General features: G+C 48.4%; 2 protein-coding genes across 2 annotated transcripts; both read right to left on the bottom strand.

The window, feature by feature from the left end:
- Positions 1–1,511: 1,511 nt before the first annotated feature.
- Positions 1,512–2,652, bottom strand: LOC136453422 (protein LURP-one-related 8-like). Its single transcript, XM_066453994.1, has one exon. It carries the CDS (start codon positions 2,504–2,506, stop codon positions 1,883–1,885), a length of 624 nt encoding a protein of 207 aa, XP_066310091.1. The 5' UTR covers positions 2,507–2,652; the 3' UTR covers positions 1,512–1,882.
- An 11,364-nt stretch (positions 2,653–14,016) lies between these two features.
- Positions 14,017–17,266, bottom strand: LOC136453420 (cation/H(+) antiporter 15-like). The gene is made up of 4 exons (XM_066453993.1): positions 16,830–17,266; positions 15,727–16,725; positions 15,216–15,630; positions 14,017–15,121 (listed from the first exon to the last, which is right to left on the bottom strand). Exons 1-4 carry the CDS (start codon positions 17,091–17,093, stop codon positions 14,172–14,174), a joined length of 2,628 nt encoding a protein of 875 aa, XP_066310090.1. The 5' UTR covers positions 17,094–17,266; the 3' UTR covers positions 14,017–14,171.
- Between the last annotated feature and the right edge of the window lie 322 nt (positions 17,267–17,588).

Below are 17,588 nucleotides of genomic sequence, written 5' to 3'. Positions count from 1 at the left end.
TACATTGTGGATACTATGTATATTCTATGATGAGTAACACCGGTGCCTATAGGAGACACCCCTTAAGGGTAAGTTTAAACCTCTTCACTCGTAATATAAAAACTTTACACATGGTATGAAATACTAAACCGAAACTTGTTCTCTTGTAGTGGAAAGAAGAGAAAGAAATGAAAAGAGACCCATAAAAGGATGACCAACTCTTGGAGCTCGTCGGCGACTTTTGCAACTTCATATTGGACCAGATTATACACGTCAAAGACATCTACCATGACCGAGATTCTGACTTAGGTAGAAATCCTCAGTACCAACACCTTCGTAAGACTGAAAGGCCAGCTCTAGGCCGTTGATAACAATATGTATGAAATTGACATTGGTCTTACCTTGTGGGACACCTACGCCGAGCGCTATAGCCCCGTTCACCCAATACACCGTGTGCTAGAGAGAGGGGAGGGAGAAGTGGAACGAATTAGACTTGTGAATTATGTCTATTTAATAATGAATTTTATATATTCTTATGAATTGGACTTGTAATTGTAGTTTATATAATACTCTTGTGCTTGTGGTCAGATTTGAATTGTATATGTTCTGATCATATTTGAATTATACATGCATATATATATGTTCTGGTCGAATTTGAATTTTTTTTAGCGGAAAAATATATTGTAGGGGCGGTTCTATACTGAACCGCCCCTACAAACAGGTATTATAGGGGCGGCTGGTACTACAGCCGCCCCTATAAATCGATTTTATAGAGGCGGCCCCTACAAATTGATTTGTAGGGACGGTCTGAAAACCGTCCCTATAAATTAACGATTTGTAGCCACGCTTTGGTAGGGACGGCTGGCCAAACCACCCCTACAAATACCCATGAGCCGCCCCTATAAAGCCTATCTGTAGTAGTGTGCCTGCCTCTTGCAGCTCTGAACTTCCACCGGAAGTCTAGGCCTGCAGGACCAGGTGTGCCGTGAGCGACTCGATTGTCCTCTCTGGCCAACCCACATGCAAAAGCGAACAAAATCGTCGCTCCAAGCATGAGATTCGTCGTGCCCGTGTTTATTGCCAGAGTAGAAGACGACGCAGGAAGCTGTCAGTGTTGCCTTTGGCTTCGACAGTTCTCTCCAACAGGACACCCATTGTCAAACCCAAACCCAAAATGTGTCTTCAACACAATATCTATAACCTCCAACAGAGTACCTATGTGAAAGACCCATTTTAGGTGCTAGGAGATGCATAACCCAAATCTGAGTATCATCTCTCCTGAAGATCCATTTACAGAAATTGTTGTCTTTTGGGTCTTGTTGTTGGAGAAGACAAAAAAAAAATAGATAATGAACTCTTTGCTTGTACCCAAATGATAAATAGATCTTGTATTTTGAGTCGCGGTTGACGGAGACAAGTCAGACGTGCGAAAAATAGCACTCGAGTGGACCAAGACGCAAATCACGCGAGGATCAAAGAATACATTAGTAGAAGTACACAAATGACAATATTTCATGTTCAGAAATCGGATAGTAGTAGTATATAATAACAAAAACAAATTATCTAGTACTCCTCTTTTTTTTCAGTTTCTCGAGGTATTTACATCTCCATCCCTCTTTACAGGATTCATGGCTTTTGTTGGATCGGTGCCAACCAAAGAGAATCGAGAGGGATTTCATTGGACGCACTCAGAGAGAAGGGAGAGAGAATAAAAAAAACTCAATTGGCCCGACCAGGGTGTTTGGGGGCAAGCGCGCAAGAACAGAAATTGCTCCCATGCCCACGAGCCACGATGCCAGGCAGATCGAATTATCGGCATCTCCAGTGATAATTCATTCACGTACAACCCCAAGTCCAGGGGCAAAAATCTATCTAGATTGAATTGAACAAAGAACACATAAATCTATGGCGAGTAGGACCAGCTCCTGAGGAGCGACGGCCTCCCAAACAACTGGTCGAGCGCCACCACCACGGCCATGGCGAGCGACACGTTGACCCCCGGCTGCACCAGCAGGCGGAACACATCCGTGCCGACCGCCTCCTTGGGCTGCACCTCCGCGACGGCCCGGCGCTCGGCGTCGTACACCACGCAGCGGCGGCGCGCGTAGGACCCCTCCACCTCGTACGAGGCCACGGCCCCGGCGCACGGCGTGACGCGCGCCATCGACTTGCCGCCGCCGCGCTTGACGGCGTAGACGGGCCGCCGCGTCTCCTCGCCCGTGTAGATGAGCCACTGCTCGCCGGACAGGCTGAGGCGCTTGCGGCGCAGCGTGAAGGCCGGGCGGCCGGCGGGGTCCATGAGCACGACCTCGGCCTCGGCGTCGTAGCTGTCGACGCGGTAGGCGAGGTCGCCCCTGGCGTCGAACACCGTGTACCCCCTGCAGTTGAACAGCAGCGACTTGCGCCACACCGTCAGCGACGTCGCCTCCTCCTCGCTGACGCTGCCCGCAGACGGCGGCCCAGCCGCTGCGGCGGCGGCTCTCTCAGCCGGCGACGACGGCAGCACGTTGGGGTGGACCTTCGCCATGCGTCGTCGATCGGTGGCTGCTGGATCGATCAGGACGGAGCTAGGGATCGGCGCTGGAGCTAGCGAGCTCGACTCCCAGGTGGTTGCTGAGTAGCAGTCAGGCTTAGCTAGCTAGCTAGTAGGCAGCTAGGTCTTGTTGGCTGCTCGCTTTGAGGCTGGTAGGGGAGGTGGCCGGTGGGAGAGGTCTGTATATATACAGGGGCAAGCGAACAAACAAAGCCATGTTGCCCCTAACGTGTGTGGGGCACGGTGACGACATGGGATGCCGGTGAAGCGTAGCTCATAACGGACTCCGGCCGAATTATGTGGTAGCGCGCTTTAGCCAAAGCAGAGCCGGCCGGTGCAACGCATGCATGTGTTCCGCGTCCTGTTGCAGATCCATGTATAATCTCGGTAGGCCACGAGCAACAGTGCAGTTTTAAAACGACGAGACATCAAAAAGATTATATAGTTTTTTCCCTGTGGACGTCGGACGCGAGCATATCAATTCGAAACAGTTGGATCGAGCTCGGAACAAACCGAAATTTGTACCTAGCTAGCCAACGCGAAACGTTTCCGGCGTGCTAAATGTGGTGGATTATGTGGATGAGCTCATGAGGAGTTGTTTTTCCGGTGGTTTGCAGTTTACCTCGGGAGATAATGCATGCGATTACGCGCGGAACGTGGACGCGTTACCGGCTCGACTTGGACGCAAAGTATTCATTATGCCCGGCAGATTGCGGTTGCGCCGTAGTAGAAATGGCTAATTAAAGAAATTGATTGGACGGGATAGGGCCGGCGGGCTGGACCTGGACGACACGCGGCGGCAGGCCAAGCTTTGGGCGGGTAGAAGCTGGTCCCCTGCTACGCAGTATAGTAACCTAGGTCGGCTAAATTTTATTGCAAATGTTCATTGAGTGGTATGATTAAGGTTTAAGGATGAGGAGTATCGACCATTTCTTCGGCTGCATTCGAGACGTCGTCGTCGCGGGTGCAGCTAGCCTACAAATATTACTACGTGGGAACTAGTAATAAAGAATGTTTTCAGCTAAGTTCGGATAGATCCACCTGCACGTACGCCATTGGTTGGCTTAAGTAGCTTGGTTAGGCTTCATTGTCTTAAAAATTATTAGATACCCTTTTTGTCATTAGGTTGGTAGAAGGTGCAAACAAACGCTAAGCTTACGTGATCAGAACACGTCCAGCGCCACTAACTACAGTTGGAGCTGAGGTGATTGGAGGATGGCCGGAGGACGACTGTTTGTTTGATCATGCATATAGTGCAAATTAAACTCAGAAATTAAATTATTGTTTTCAGTCAACAAGACCACGTCCAGAGCGGGACTAGATTTCCGCAATTATATTTCTTCAGACAGTATTCTAGGATATCTTCCTCTACACCTGCTGGCTCTAGCTCCACCAGAGCATGTGGTTCACATACCGCGACTGATTACTCCCTGCTAGATGATATAAGCGTGATTATTTCTCTTTCCTTTGACGCGATGATGGTATCATTATAATTTATAATTGCTCTATGTTAAATGCCAACCATGTAATTTCATTCCCCGTGGTATATGGAACTATTAATTATTGACCCTAATGTTAAGATTTTTCTACAAGGATAGCAAGACCCAGATGGATCTGACGTGTATGCAGCGGATGAACTTGGAGTTCTTATGTTTTGTATTGTACCGTCCTTCATTGTTGGCCTCACGATTGGGATATCGTATTTTGCATTTGATCCTTTTTTCTACATGACACTACTTTATATTATTATGTGCCTAGGATGAGCCTATTTTGAAATGAAGTGGTAGTTCATTTCTTTCTATGTTCATATACCGTAGCGTCTTAGGACACCCACAACGAGGCATATGTCAACTCTATATACGTCAACTTCATATGAGGTGAAGAATTTTTTTTCGAAAAGATAGCAAAAGCTTTGCTATATTTTTTTAGCAGAAAAAAACCTAGCCACTCAACTCCACTAACAACTCTACTACATGACTAACTACTCGCTCAATTGAGCCCAACTAGGTTGAACACAACCCAACTAACAACTCTACTAATAAGATTGGCACAATTAACACGACCACTGACACACCTACACAACTAAATGACTGGACATACTAGTGAAGCTGCCCCTAAAAACTCGAATTTTGACTCTATACAAACTAAGTTGGAACTAATAGGTAACAAACTTCAACTACTGGTGAAGCTGACAAAATTAACTTTAGGGGACGTACAACTAAAGCTAACAATTGCAAACTAGGAGTGGATTCTTCCTCTAGGAGAGCTCCCAACTTGGGTGTCGACTTCTTGGATGTAGCTTGGCGTTCAAATGTCCAAGGTGGACGACACTGCTATAGCAGTGAACCTGCCTCTCTGTCTTCCTTCTTCATAGAGCATCCCTTCTCAATCAAGATTGTGATGGACACCATCTTGTCTTTAGTCATAGGACGAGCAAAGTGTTGTACATAAAAATTAAATAAAAAATTTTGCCTTATCCTACGACGAATTAGGAGTAATAGGAGAGAAAAAGGTTATCGATAGACCTAGCCAGGGTCTCGATAGCGTGACTTTTCAAGTTGTGTAGACCGTATCCATGTGATTGGCTACTTGTTTGTTTCTCTCTTTTCCGTACTTCTGCTCCGCAGTCAGAGCTCGAGGTCACATGGTGCAGGGAACGACACATCTCAACCATTAGTAGGGGAGGAGGGCACAACTCATATCTGTCAATGCTGGGAAGTAGAGCAGGGAGAGCGAGGAGCGCACAAGGGAGCAATCGACACTCGACGCTGATGTACACTCAGGGAGCAGACAACAACTTGTTGTACTAGGATGCATCAGTCGGGGAGGACGGGGGCGGGCCCTTCACTCTTCGCTATGACATCGTCTAGCAGCAAAGGCATCTGGTTCATTGTCCTTGTGCTTCAAGATACGCTATGCATGGTTGGTGAATGGCGATGCACACGGGTAGAACAGAAGCGAAGAGGACAAAAGGGATGTGTTGTTGGTGGGACAAGCCAACAAACACATCACCTTCAAGGCAACATCGTCACCTCTGGATTTGATTGATGCGCAGCAATACATCGAGAGATAGGATAGGGAGGATGGTGATCAGACCTAGGCTAGGAGCAAGAGATAGAGGGTTGTGCTGGCATGGGGAAGCGGGCAATGTCATGGCTTAAAGGTGTATAGTAGACGCAGTGGTGACGATTGGTCAGTTGTTGGTTGGCGAATGAGAAACAGAGACACATGTAACGGAGGGTGAAGAGATCGGTGTTGTGCACATGGGAGTCGATGAGAGAGAGAGGGGGAGGGGGGTTGAATAAAACTATTCTAACTTATTCGCCCTATCATCCTTCGTAGAGAACGTGTAAATAACTAGACTGTTGTAGGAGTTATCTATTAGCTTGTTCTGTGTGGGTGAAGTGGACATCCCTTATATTGGGAGTACCCTTACTAAGTGCTAAAGGGTTACTAAAATTAAATTTTCACAACTGTCAAGTGCTACATGATTACTAAAATTGTTTTTTTTATAATTGTGCGTTGGAGCGTTTTTTTAAGAGAGAAGAGGACTACCAAATTATTATAGCCAACACAAGTAGGTACGCGACGTCTATTGATGTGCTATCCACCCATAGAACGGTTGAGCAATCAGGCTTAGCTGGTCTTCCTCTGTTGGTAGCTAGGATGCTCGACAATTGAGAAGAGCAACAGTGTTGGCAGAGACTTGTTCGAGCCCACAGCAAGCACAATGATTTTGTCCTCGTTTTCAGGCCTAATCCGTCCGATTATAAGGAGTGCATGATGTAATAAGATGTGTGTGCGAAAAAAGGCTTCTCAAAATTTACTTGGTAAACCAATGATTATGCTCTAACTATCATGTATTTCAACATATCAAGGCTAATGCAAGAGAGAGTTGGAATACCAAACGGCTATCTGGATATTTTTTTTTTCTGGTAGACGATTATTGATCGTACAAACAATTATTTGGTTTACCAAATAAATTTTAAGGGACTTTTAATTTGGAGATGCTCTATACAAACTTTCTTGGTATAGTTTTCACAAACATTTATCTCCATTTCTTCAGTGTCACTTCCAGAGACGCCGTTATACTACCTGATTGTTTACATAATCTAGTTTGCCTGATTTATTAGAGTAATGTTCAAATTGAGCCTCCATTTTCTTTTCTTTTCTTTTGAACGATCCAGAATAATCTTACTTCCTACACATCATCTCAACAGGGGTTGTGTTTTCGAAGTAGTACTATGCTGTGCGAGCTGAAAATTTGAAATACGACGTGGTTTCAAAATAGTTACTGTAGCCCCATGGAATATTCATCATTTTCTCCTTAAAAACCATTCACCACCTTTTAGATTTCGTACTAGGTAGTGTGCTCGTGCATTGCTACGGGACAACTAAATCTTTTATACTAAAAACACACGGATCGCACGATAAGATAACAATACTGTTAAATTAAATACCGACGTCAAAGTGACATTTAATTCAAAAAACAAAGTTCGTGAAATTAACACAGTCACGGAGAGCGCGACGTCGCAGGCTCACAAACTCTACTGTATAGACTTTTTCGTGATACGACTAAGATAATATTTTATATCGGCAGAAAGAATTCTACGATATCCATTTCTTTCATGAGCCAATAAATCCATGAATAAATTATACATCATCTCTATATAATCATGTACACACAGGTTCGAGTATATATGTAAATAGGTTCGTGCCCGTGTGTTGCTACGGGACAGCTAAACTTTTGTACAAAAACACACGGATCGCATGATAAGATAACAATACTGTAAAAGTATATGACCGACGTTAAAGTGACATTTAATCCAAAAAGCTAAGTTCGTGAAATTTACACAGTCACAGAGAGCATGGCGTCGCAGGCTCACAAACTCTACTATGTAGATCTTTCCGTGATGCGGCTAAGATTATTTTTTATACCGGCAGGAAGAGATTTTCGATATCCCTTTCTTCCGTGCGCCAACAAATCCACGAATAAGTTCCACAACATCTCTATACCATCATGTACACGGCGCTGACAAGCGAATTAGCCACAACTTATGTAATTAGTTTTATAAGTAACTTATGTTTAGTCCTCCTAATTGATATCTAAAAATTTAATGTAACAGGGATTAAAGTTTAGTCCTGGGATCCAAACACCCCCTAACTCTTGACTCCTGCTGGCTGCTCACTTGCACCACCATGCCTATGTGTCTGCACGTATATACTCTAATGCTAGAACGTCTAAGATGGTCTTTATTGTCCACCCTTTGAAAATATCATAACTTTAAGGTTGCCATTTGTGTATGCTGTAGGATTGATATGCTTTGCACTGATCCATGAGGGTGTCCATGAGAGTCAAAATTTTTAATGCCATTATGATGTCTAAGCTTACCAATCAGACAGAGACGAACTTGATTGTTAAAATATTTTCAACACTGCTTTCATATACTCCCTCTGTCCCAAAATAGAATTCATTCTCGCTTTCCGAGAAGTCAATTTTTTTTTAACTTCGACCAATTATATATAAAAGAATATTAATATTTATAATACATAATTAGTATCATTACATAGACCATTGAATATATTTTCATAATAAACTTATTTGGAGATATAAATGTTGCATGTATTTTTTTATAAACCTAGTCAAAGTTGAGAAAGTTTGACCTGCACACATCCCATAACGACTTATATTTTAGGGCAGAAAAAGTATATGCTAATGAGAGTAGTCAACTAGAAGTCGTGATGAACACAACAATACTTTCATATTATATGCTAATTGGAGTACGAAAAAACGCAGGGGAATGGACATATATACGAATGATGGGAATATTCGTTTAGAAAATTGCAGAAGGTTCACCAGTCTCACCATGTATAACATGTACATCTTTTATTTGGCACCACTGACGTTCTCAAGGAGCAGTCACTTTTTAATTTCAGGTCTGCATGCTGAAAACACTAAAATTAAGAGTCAACCTCATTGAGTCGTCTTGCTTGATCTTTGCCAATTGTTTCCTTCCATTCATGATTATTGTTTCCTTCCATGCATGTGGCCTCATGTGATTGATTTGTTTTCTTCAAAGCAGGCGGGGATCGCAGGGATGACAATTTCTTTTTCTATCGCGCGGGGTATCGTATGGCCGGAAGGGAGGAGTCTTGCTTGATCTTTACCAATTGTTTTCTTTCATGCATGATTATTGTTTCCTTCCATGCATGTGGCCTCAGGTGATCGATTTGTTTATTTCAAAGCAGACGGGGATCGCAGGGATGACAATTTATTTTTCTATCGCGCGGGGTATCGCAAGGCCGGAAGAGAGGAGCGACCAAAAAAAAAAAGTCGCATTAAAAAATAGTCTTACTTTTAGTCTTCTTAATTGTATTGTAGGAGATTCTACGTTATACCAACACTGGCCCTAACGAAGATCGTCCTCCTTTAAAACAAATGTTTGCTTTAACTTAAGGAGACACATCTACCCACCAATGCAAGCTTGGTTTTTTTTAAGCACGAAGTCAAGTCCCCGTGCTGGCCATTATCGTTGCATGTAGACCCCTTGCTCGAGTATCGGTAGCACACCAGTCCACTCTTTACGGCTTTTAACCTCTTGTTGGAAAGATGCCTAGCTACCGCCTTTTTATGATCACTCTTGTCTGAGTACGTTCATCGCCCCACTAAGCTAGTAGCTTTTGCAAGCTCAGGAGTGAGGACGAACGCGGCGTAGGAGACGCCCTCCCGGGCAGGGCATATGTATGCATGAAGTGAAGGCCCAAGCTAGCCAAAGCCATGTACTCTAGCCGACACCATGATGGCGGGGAGGCTGCAAGACTCCACGAGGTCGCTCTCTCGCCCGCGCATTATAGGTCACGGATCCACCCATCGCTCGAAGCTGACATATGGGGGACTGGGAGGAGACACGGGGATTAATACGCACAGCGGCTTAATCGCATCATCATCGCCACCACTAATCATGCTGTCCTTCTGTCTGGCAGACTGGCACTGGCAGTGGCAAGCCGGGCGAGCGAGCTGAGAGGCCCTAATCAAGCGCCCACCAATGACCAATCCCCCCGCGAGCGCTAGCTGCCTCCCGGCTCCTCCGGCCCTCCAATCCGCGCTGACAACCAGGCAGGCAGCGTGTCCCCAGCGGCTGGCTCCCGACACCGTCGCTCTCCGCGACCGAACCGAGCGCGGCGTGCATGGACGGAGGACGGACCATCCGCCGCTGGCTGAGCGGTCGCACATTGCGTTGCTCCCCCGTTCCCGCCTCGTTTTGAATGGGGGCGAGTGGGGACTGTAGCTTCCGTGCCGCGAGGATCGCCATGTAGTCGCAGGACTGAAGCAGCTACAGTGCCCCCAGCTGATCGGTGATGCTATGCTACTGGCACGCATGTCCGTGATCGAAGGGCGCTTGGCCACGTTGCTGCCCTGCGCATCACACACGCGGCTGCTGCTGCTGCTGCTGGCCCCAGCTGGGTCATCAGCTGATCAGCTCGACAGGCCATGTGGGGAGCTGGGCAATGATGCGACAGGGGTTTGCGATCCAAGAAAGTTTGCAGTTGTGACGCCGCACAGATGGATAGGAGGCAGGAGCAGAGCATCTCTTGTGGGGGGATTGTTTTCCTTTTTCTGAACTGCAGTCTGCAGTAGCTGCAGTTGACAAGTAGCACTTTTGCTTTGTACTGTGTTGTTTGTGAGATCTTTTGTTGTCAGTTTTTATAATGCTATATTCCCAGGAACGTGCGAGCGTGATATAGGGGTTAATCTTGTGTGGCTCGATAACAAAAGTGCTAAAGCACTAGGATTGCCAGCGTGGTTTTATTTGCTGCCCTTCGAAATGGACAGATAAAAGTCGGTTTCTGTATCATGTTACTGGATCTTGTGGAGTTTCCCTTTTCAAAACGGGTGCTTTGGGCAGCTAAATTTGTCAAAAGATGGATTTTAAATGGAGGATAGAAATGGTACAAAGATTAGATTCTTGGAATATTATTGGTTTGGAAGCACAAGCTTAGCAGTACAATTTTGGCCTCCCCGTATATCCTTCAAGAGAACTTTCTGACCTGCTATAACTGAATCTGTTTTGTTCAACGATGATTGCAATGCTTGATCAAGGAATATAAATCAAAGCAACTTTACTCTGTCCAATCTACTCGATCGATGATCTATTTTAAAGGGATCCTTCCAATTATACCCCTGCCATTTGGAAAGTTTGTACCCCCCTTGTAAATTTTCCTGTGGCTTTTGACCAACGGTAAGCTTCATACTAGGGACAGCTTAGCTAAAAAGAGATTCGATGAAGATATGACTTGCTTACTTTGCAACGAAAGCGATTATGTTCATCACTTTTTTTGCACAGATCCCGCATTACAACAATGATGGTACAGATCCCGCTATGTGGAAAAGTATTTCTTTTACTAATAATGTTTGTTCCACAATCTTATGGAGTATTTGGAAACTGTGAAATGCACTTTGTCTTCAGGGCGACTGCTAGCAAGACGTGAGGATGGTGCTGATGCTAAGAAGATGATGCCCACAGTACAAGCAACAAGATTGAGAAAATTTGGAGCATACTGAGAGACAAATGGAAGAAGGCAAGTGAACCACCGAGAACGACAATCAAGTGGAAGATGGATATAGAAGCTCCGGGATGCTCAATGGGACTGAAAGTCTGGAACGACATAGAGCTCTGCCTCAGAAAATGCAAGTGTCTGAGAGTTTAGTTTCTTTAGAAGTGTTACATTCTGATCATATAGCGGTGCAAGTTTTTCAGAGCCTGGACTTAAGCAATGTCCGTGGACGCGCCTCGAACACTTTGTATAGAAAGGTGACACTTCTGTGTACTTTTTTCTTTTTGTTTCAAATAAAGCGGGAAAACCTTTTCAAAGAAAACTATGACCAGATTAAGGCCTTGTTTGTATGTAGTCGTATTCGCATCAATCCACATGTGTTGGGGTAGATTGGGGTGAGATTAACACATGTGGATTGAGATAATACGATAACATTCAAACGAGACATAAAGGATTAACATAAAGCTCGTGAAGCACAACAACACTGTAAGACCATTAAGAATGCATGTAGTAGATTACAAAAAATGTATCAAACAGTGTAACTCCTCAGGTTTTGCTAATATTATTTTTTGATACTAGGTTTTGCTAATAATGAAAGGGGGAAAAAAACTCCTCTGTTAAGCATCACAGCCGGACAAAACTCAGAGAAGGCTTCTGGAGGCGGAGAGAGAGAGAGAGGAACGGCATGGGCAAAGGACGTTGGGCTCCAAGGGCCCTAGCCCTAACAAAATAGCCCATTAGATGACGGGCCGCCAATGGAGAAGGCCATTTGATCGGCCTGGCCTCGTTTCACCAACAGGTGTTTAAATCGCTCATTTTTTTCCTCCCTGAAACAAAATGGTACGAGCACATCTCTATCCGATCAATTTTTGAGTGTATCAAATCATGAGCTTACGATCGAAGCTTATCGAGTTTTTTATATAAGAGAAGATCACTTTCAAAACGGAGAAAAGTTAGCTTCCCTTTTGAGTTTTGTCACGTTCAGTCACATGGCAGTGCACAGTGCACACAAAGCAGACATGAACCCATGGCACTGACCATATAAACCTGCCCGATCGAAAATAGAATACAACAGTATACATACACTACACAAACAATAAAAACAACCTCCTGAATCAAAACGATTAAATACCTAAATCTATAACCGTTGGGATACGGTTATGAGTCACGGAGGCCAGGGACCGCAACAACAATGAAAGCTAACGATTAACGAATTTTATGAGTGATGTGCAGAAAAAGAAGATGAAAGCCTCCGCTCGATCAGCCGATCAGGACGAAGGACCAGAGAATGCGGCGAAGGCACCCGAACGCGGTCCGAGGCGGAGGCTCCGACGCCTTGTGCGGAGGCTCCGACAACCGGGGTGAAGGCGCCCGGATGCAGGCAACGAAGAAGGCACCCAAATTACCCTTAGCAGTTTGTATTAGTATAGGAATATTCCGATGATGTACTGTAACCGTCAAGGTGTAAAATTATAAAAGAGTAGCCTTAGCATGCAGTGCCCTATAAAAAGAGGAACACAAACTTTGTACAAGGAGAAAGGTAGTTGAATGCATTTATGAAACCCTAGTTTGGTCTGGACCCACTTTCCACCTGACACGCCTTCGCCCGAGGCACCTGTCCAGGCGAAGGCTTCGGCTATCTCCTTCTAACCCCACTTGTTGGAAACCAATGTCTTCCAACATTGGCGCCCACCGTGGGGCCGCCAAGCAAGACCCACGATGGCAAGAAAGAGAGCAGCCTCCGGTAGGGTTCCCTCAGAGCCCTCAACGAGAGGACGACCCAGGCGTAGTGCCCGCCGCACTTACGCTATAGCCCCAGAAGATCAACATAGAGAAGAACCCGTGGTCGAAGACCAGCCTCCGGCATTCGAGGAGCAGCAAGCTCCAAGTCCCACTCCTGAACAAGAGCTTCAACAGCTACTGGCCCAGTTATAGAGCATGCAATAAGAAAGAGATAGGGTCGCAGCAGCCTTCGCCGCAAATCAACGGGCAGCCAAGCATCAGCTCAGGCAGCGAAGATCAGACAACAACTAGCCGTCTTACAGGCCGAAATACAAAGTATGCAGCCTTCGCAATCCAACTTCAACACGTCCATCCAACTCCACTCAGCAAACCAAAGCCAACCCAATCCCCCGCCATGTTTCATAGCACAACCAACCTTCGACACACCCTACGCTTCACCACAAACCCACAGAACCATCGATTCCAAATCACCACTATCCGAAGGCATCTAGAGCTCACCCTGGCCCCCCTCCTACAAACCCATCACCTTGCCCAAATTTAATGAAAGATCAGACCCATGACAATTCATCGTGAGCTTTGAGGCAGCAGTAGCTTCCGCTGGTGGAAATAAAACGGTGCTAGCCAAGTCCTTCGTCATCGCAGCTAAAGGCGATGCGCTACCCTGGTATTCAATGCTAAGGCCAAGTTCCGTCTATTCATGGGAAGACCTTCGTGACAAGATCTTAGCAAATTTCAAGGGGTTTACAAGTGAATCCTCGACTTTCATGGACCTATTTCAATACAAGCAGAATCAAGGAGATGCCCTAAATGACTACTTCCAGAAATTCGTGCAAATAAAGGCAAAAGCACCCAATTTCAATGACCAATGATTATTACTCATCATGGTCTAATTGCTTACTCTATGCCTCTTCGTTCAAGGCATATATATATACAGAGAGAGAGAGACTCCATGTGGCTGTCCCCGCATATTATCATCTCCTGTGGTAGTCTAGTGCGTTTGCGTTCTATTGTTATATTCATCCATCATCTATTGTCGTGGATTTTGTGCAGGTTACATAATATATACATCTACCATTGTTGGCATACGCAAATCAAGTTCATCTAAAAAATATATACCTATTGTATTACCGTTTGATATATGTCAATATAGTTAAACCGTGTTGTTGTTGACTTATTTCCTATAGTCGCCGTGTCATTTACTTACATCACAAAGTTCATAAATGAACCTGCATTACCAATATAATAGATATGTGTACTCTAAATTTTCAGTGTTAACATCCAAATCTATCTTAATTTTTCTCGAATACCCGCAGGGATCCTTCTAGTTGCCTTAAAAAGCTAGGAAGTACATGATGATCCCTCAGAAGCCTACGGTGCCACTAGAGCCAGACCACCTGCTATTGGCTGCCGACGCCGCGCTCGTCCGGTATGCCCCGGACGCCGCCGACGGCCGCTGGTTGGCGTTGCTCAAGTAGTGGCGCACGGGGTCGCTGCTCGCGGCCGGCGCGGGGACGGGGGCGGGCGCTGCGGCCACCACGTACTGCTGCACCACCAGCACCGACACCGACATGGAGAAGTCGGACGACACGAGCATGTCCCCGATGGGCCCCAGCTCCGGGTTCTCCATCCATTCCTCCAGCGCCGCCGTCATCGGCGACCCGACCTCGCCGGGGCGCCGGCCCACGATGTACAGCTCGTGCAGGTTGTTGTCCATGCCCCGCATGGCCGCCACCGTCTCCTCGCTGTTGGCCACCATCCGCATGGCGTAGGAGATGGCGTCGTTGCCGTGGTTGCGCGCCCGGAACTCGTTGAGGTAGTCCTCGTCCTGCTCCTGCTCGCTCTTGCCCTCCGTGCTGATGGTGATGGCGCGAGAGTCCGAGTCGACCGACGATGGGCGGTAGGTCGAGCCGGAGACGGACCGCGACCTGTAGTCCGGCGGGAGGAACCGCACGATGGTGAGGGCGACGCCGGGGTGCTCGACCATCCTCCACGCGTACGCGAGCGCCTCGCGGTCGTCGGGCCCGCCGAAGAAGAAGAGCGCGACGTGGTGCTCGGTGGCCATCCGCGCCGCCGCGGCGCTGAGCCCGCGGTCGAGGAGGATGGCGACGGAGCACGGGGACGTGGAGAGGAGGCTCTCGTTGAAGCCGCGGACGTGCGGATTGATGGGCTCCATGCCGCCGTCCACCGTCTGCTGCTTGTGGAACGGGATCACGATGAGCGAGACGTGCTTGTCCTCGGCAAGCACGGACACGTCCTCGTGCATGCTTTGGTACGGCGACACCGCCGCCAGCGTCTGGATGGACACGCCTCCTGTGTCACACACGGCCAGCATGCTCTGCGTCAGCGTCAGCTTATATATAATTAAGAGCTGGTGCAAATTGTATCGTGTGATGTGCGCACTGACCAGTGTGCCTCTCGTAGTTCTCGAAGGCGTTGAAGATGTGCTCCGTCACGGGGGGGAGGGAGGATCCCGATCCGCTCCGGCTCTGCTTTGATGCGGAGGAGGCCGCGGCGGCGGCGAGCATGTTGGAGGCGCGTCCCGTGAGCTCCACGAGGTGGAGCGCGTAGATGAAGATCGGGGAGCGCTTGTTCGGGTTCGAGAGCTCGAGCAGCGAGAGCACGGACGGCACGTTGCGGGTGGTGTGCACGCAGGTCAGCATACGGAGCTCGCTGTCGTGCCGGATGCGCTGCAGGTTCCGCCGCTTGTAGCCCACGAGGCGCCGCGACGGCCGGTACACGCCGGTCACCACCGGCGTCACCAGTGTCGTCATGGCCACCGACACCAGCACCATCACCGCAAACGACTCGTCATCCAACACCTGCAACGCACAAAAATATAAATCACATTCATCACCGTAAATCATAATCAACGCACTGACTGTTGTGACACCAGTAATAAGGCACTATTATTAAACCTCTTTGTCTCTTCCAATGTTGAGCACTATCATTTCCACGAGCCCCCTGGTGTTCATGAGGAAGCCGAGCGCGATGCCCTCGCGGAACGGCATGGTGTAGAGCGCGGCGATGATGATGGTGCCCATGATCTTGGCAAAGCTGGCCATGACGAACACGAGCACGAGAAGGCCAACGGTGATGGGGTCGTTTATCTTCTGGACGTTGGTGCGCAGGCCGCTGATGGCGAAGAAGAGCGGCAGGAGCAGGCCGGTGACGAAGTCCTCGATCTTCTCGATGAGCACCACGCCGAGCGGCCCGGTCGGGATGACCAGCCCGTAGACGAAGGCGCCGAAGACCGAGTGTATGCCGATGGCGTCGGTGCACACGCCGGCGAGCATGACGCCGGTGAGGATGAGGGAGACCTGCATGTCGCTGACGCCCTCGCCCTCGGGGGTGCGGCGGATGAGCCACCACATGCCGGGGCGCACGACGTAGAGGCAGAAGAGCACGAAGAGCACCCCGGAGAGGAGCACCCACAGGGACGACAGCGCGGCGCTGTCTACCTCCGAGATGGCGATGGCGATCGCGAGCAGGATCCACGCGCACATGTCGTTGACGATGGCGGCGGACATGGCGATGCGGCCGAGGTCGGTGCCGAGCAGCTTGATCTCGGCAAGGATGCGGGCGAGCACAGGGAACGCCGTGACGGAGAGCGCGACGCCAAGGAAGAGGATGAAGGACGTCTGGTGCACGTTCCGCGACACCTGGTGCCGGAAGATGAAGGACGTGGCGACGCCCATGCAGAACGGCAGCGCCATCCCCGCTATGGCGACGAACAGCGCCTTCTTGCCCGACCTCCGGATCACGTCGATGTCCATCTCCAGGCCGACCAAGAAGAGGAAATAGAGGAGGCCGAGGTGCGCCACCGTCTCCAGCGTGAGCAGGCTGCGCATCGGGAACACCATGTTCGCCCAGGTGTCTATCTGCCCCATCACCGACGGGCCCAGCAGCACGCCGGCCTGCGTGCACCGACATGAATACATGCATGCATTCATGGTCACAGCAGCTCGTGTCGCTACGGGCGCATTACGTGCACGAAGGAGAACACAGAGGTAGTACGTACGAGGATCTCAGCGATGACGCGGGGCTGGCGGAAGGGCCTGAGGACAAGGACGAGCAAGCGGGTGGTGACGACGATGATGGCCGTCTGGAGGATGAAGAGCGGGAGGGAGAACTCCAGCGGGTTGAACCCCTGCCAGATGCCGTTGGTGGTGATCATCATGGGCGAGTAGCACACCACGGTGCTGGACGCCTTGGGCATCGTCGCGTTCCGCATCTGCTCCGTGACGTTGCCCGGCAGCCCATCGGAGATCGGCATGGCGTCCATCTTGGCGCATGGCACGGCGAACGCAGACCCTCCTCACCGGCCGGTCACCGGAACGAAGCCCTCCGCGGCGGCTCGCTCTCTGCTCTCTGCTTCGTGCGTGTGCCTCTGCCACGCGCGTTACGCTGCAGGGACGTGGCAGCGAGAGCGAGGCTTGACCGCTCGGGGCGTGCGCGCATGCGCTAGGACGAAAGGGGGAATGGGTCAAACGGCAGAAACATGGGGGACCGATCGCTTACCACGTTGTATCCTCGTACGACCGGTTGCCCGGGGACTTTGGAGCTATGAGATGAAGCGTGTCTGATTTTGATTGGTTGGACGAATCGCTTTTAAGCGACTGAAATAAATACTCCCTCTGCTAAAAGAAAGTTTCAAAATTAATTAATTTTCAGAGATCTTCTAAGTCAAAATATTTCAAAATTAACTAAACTGGAAGAACGTCCCGCACGTTCCTATGGGAATTGCAGATGAAATTATACGGCTTATATTTACCTATTT

The sequence above is a fragment of the Miscanthus floridulus genome, chromosome 5 (genome assembly GCF_019320115.1).
Source record: "Miscanthus floridulus cultivar M001 chromosome 5, ASM1932011v1, whole genome shotgun sequence".
In the NCBI taxonomy this organism is placed as follows: Eukaryota; Viridiplantae; Streptophyta; class Magnoliopsida; order Poales; family Poaceae; genus Miscanthus; species Miscanthus floridulus.
The sequence above is the reverse complement of the archived record's forward strand: the minus strand, read 5'-3'. Positions and strand labels throughout refer to the sequence as shown.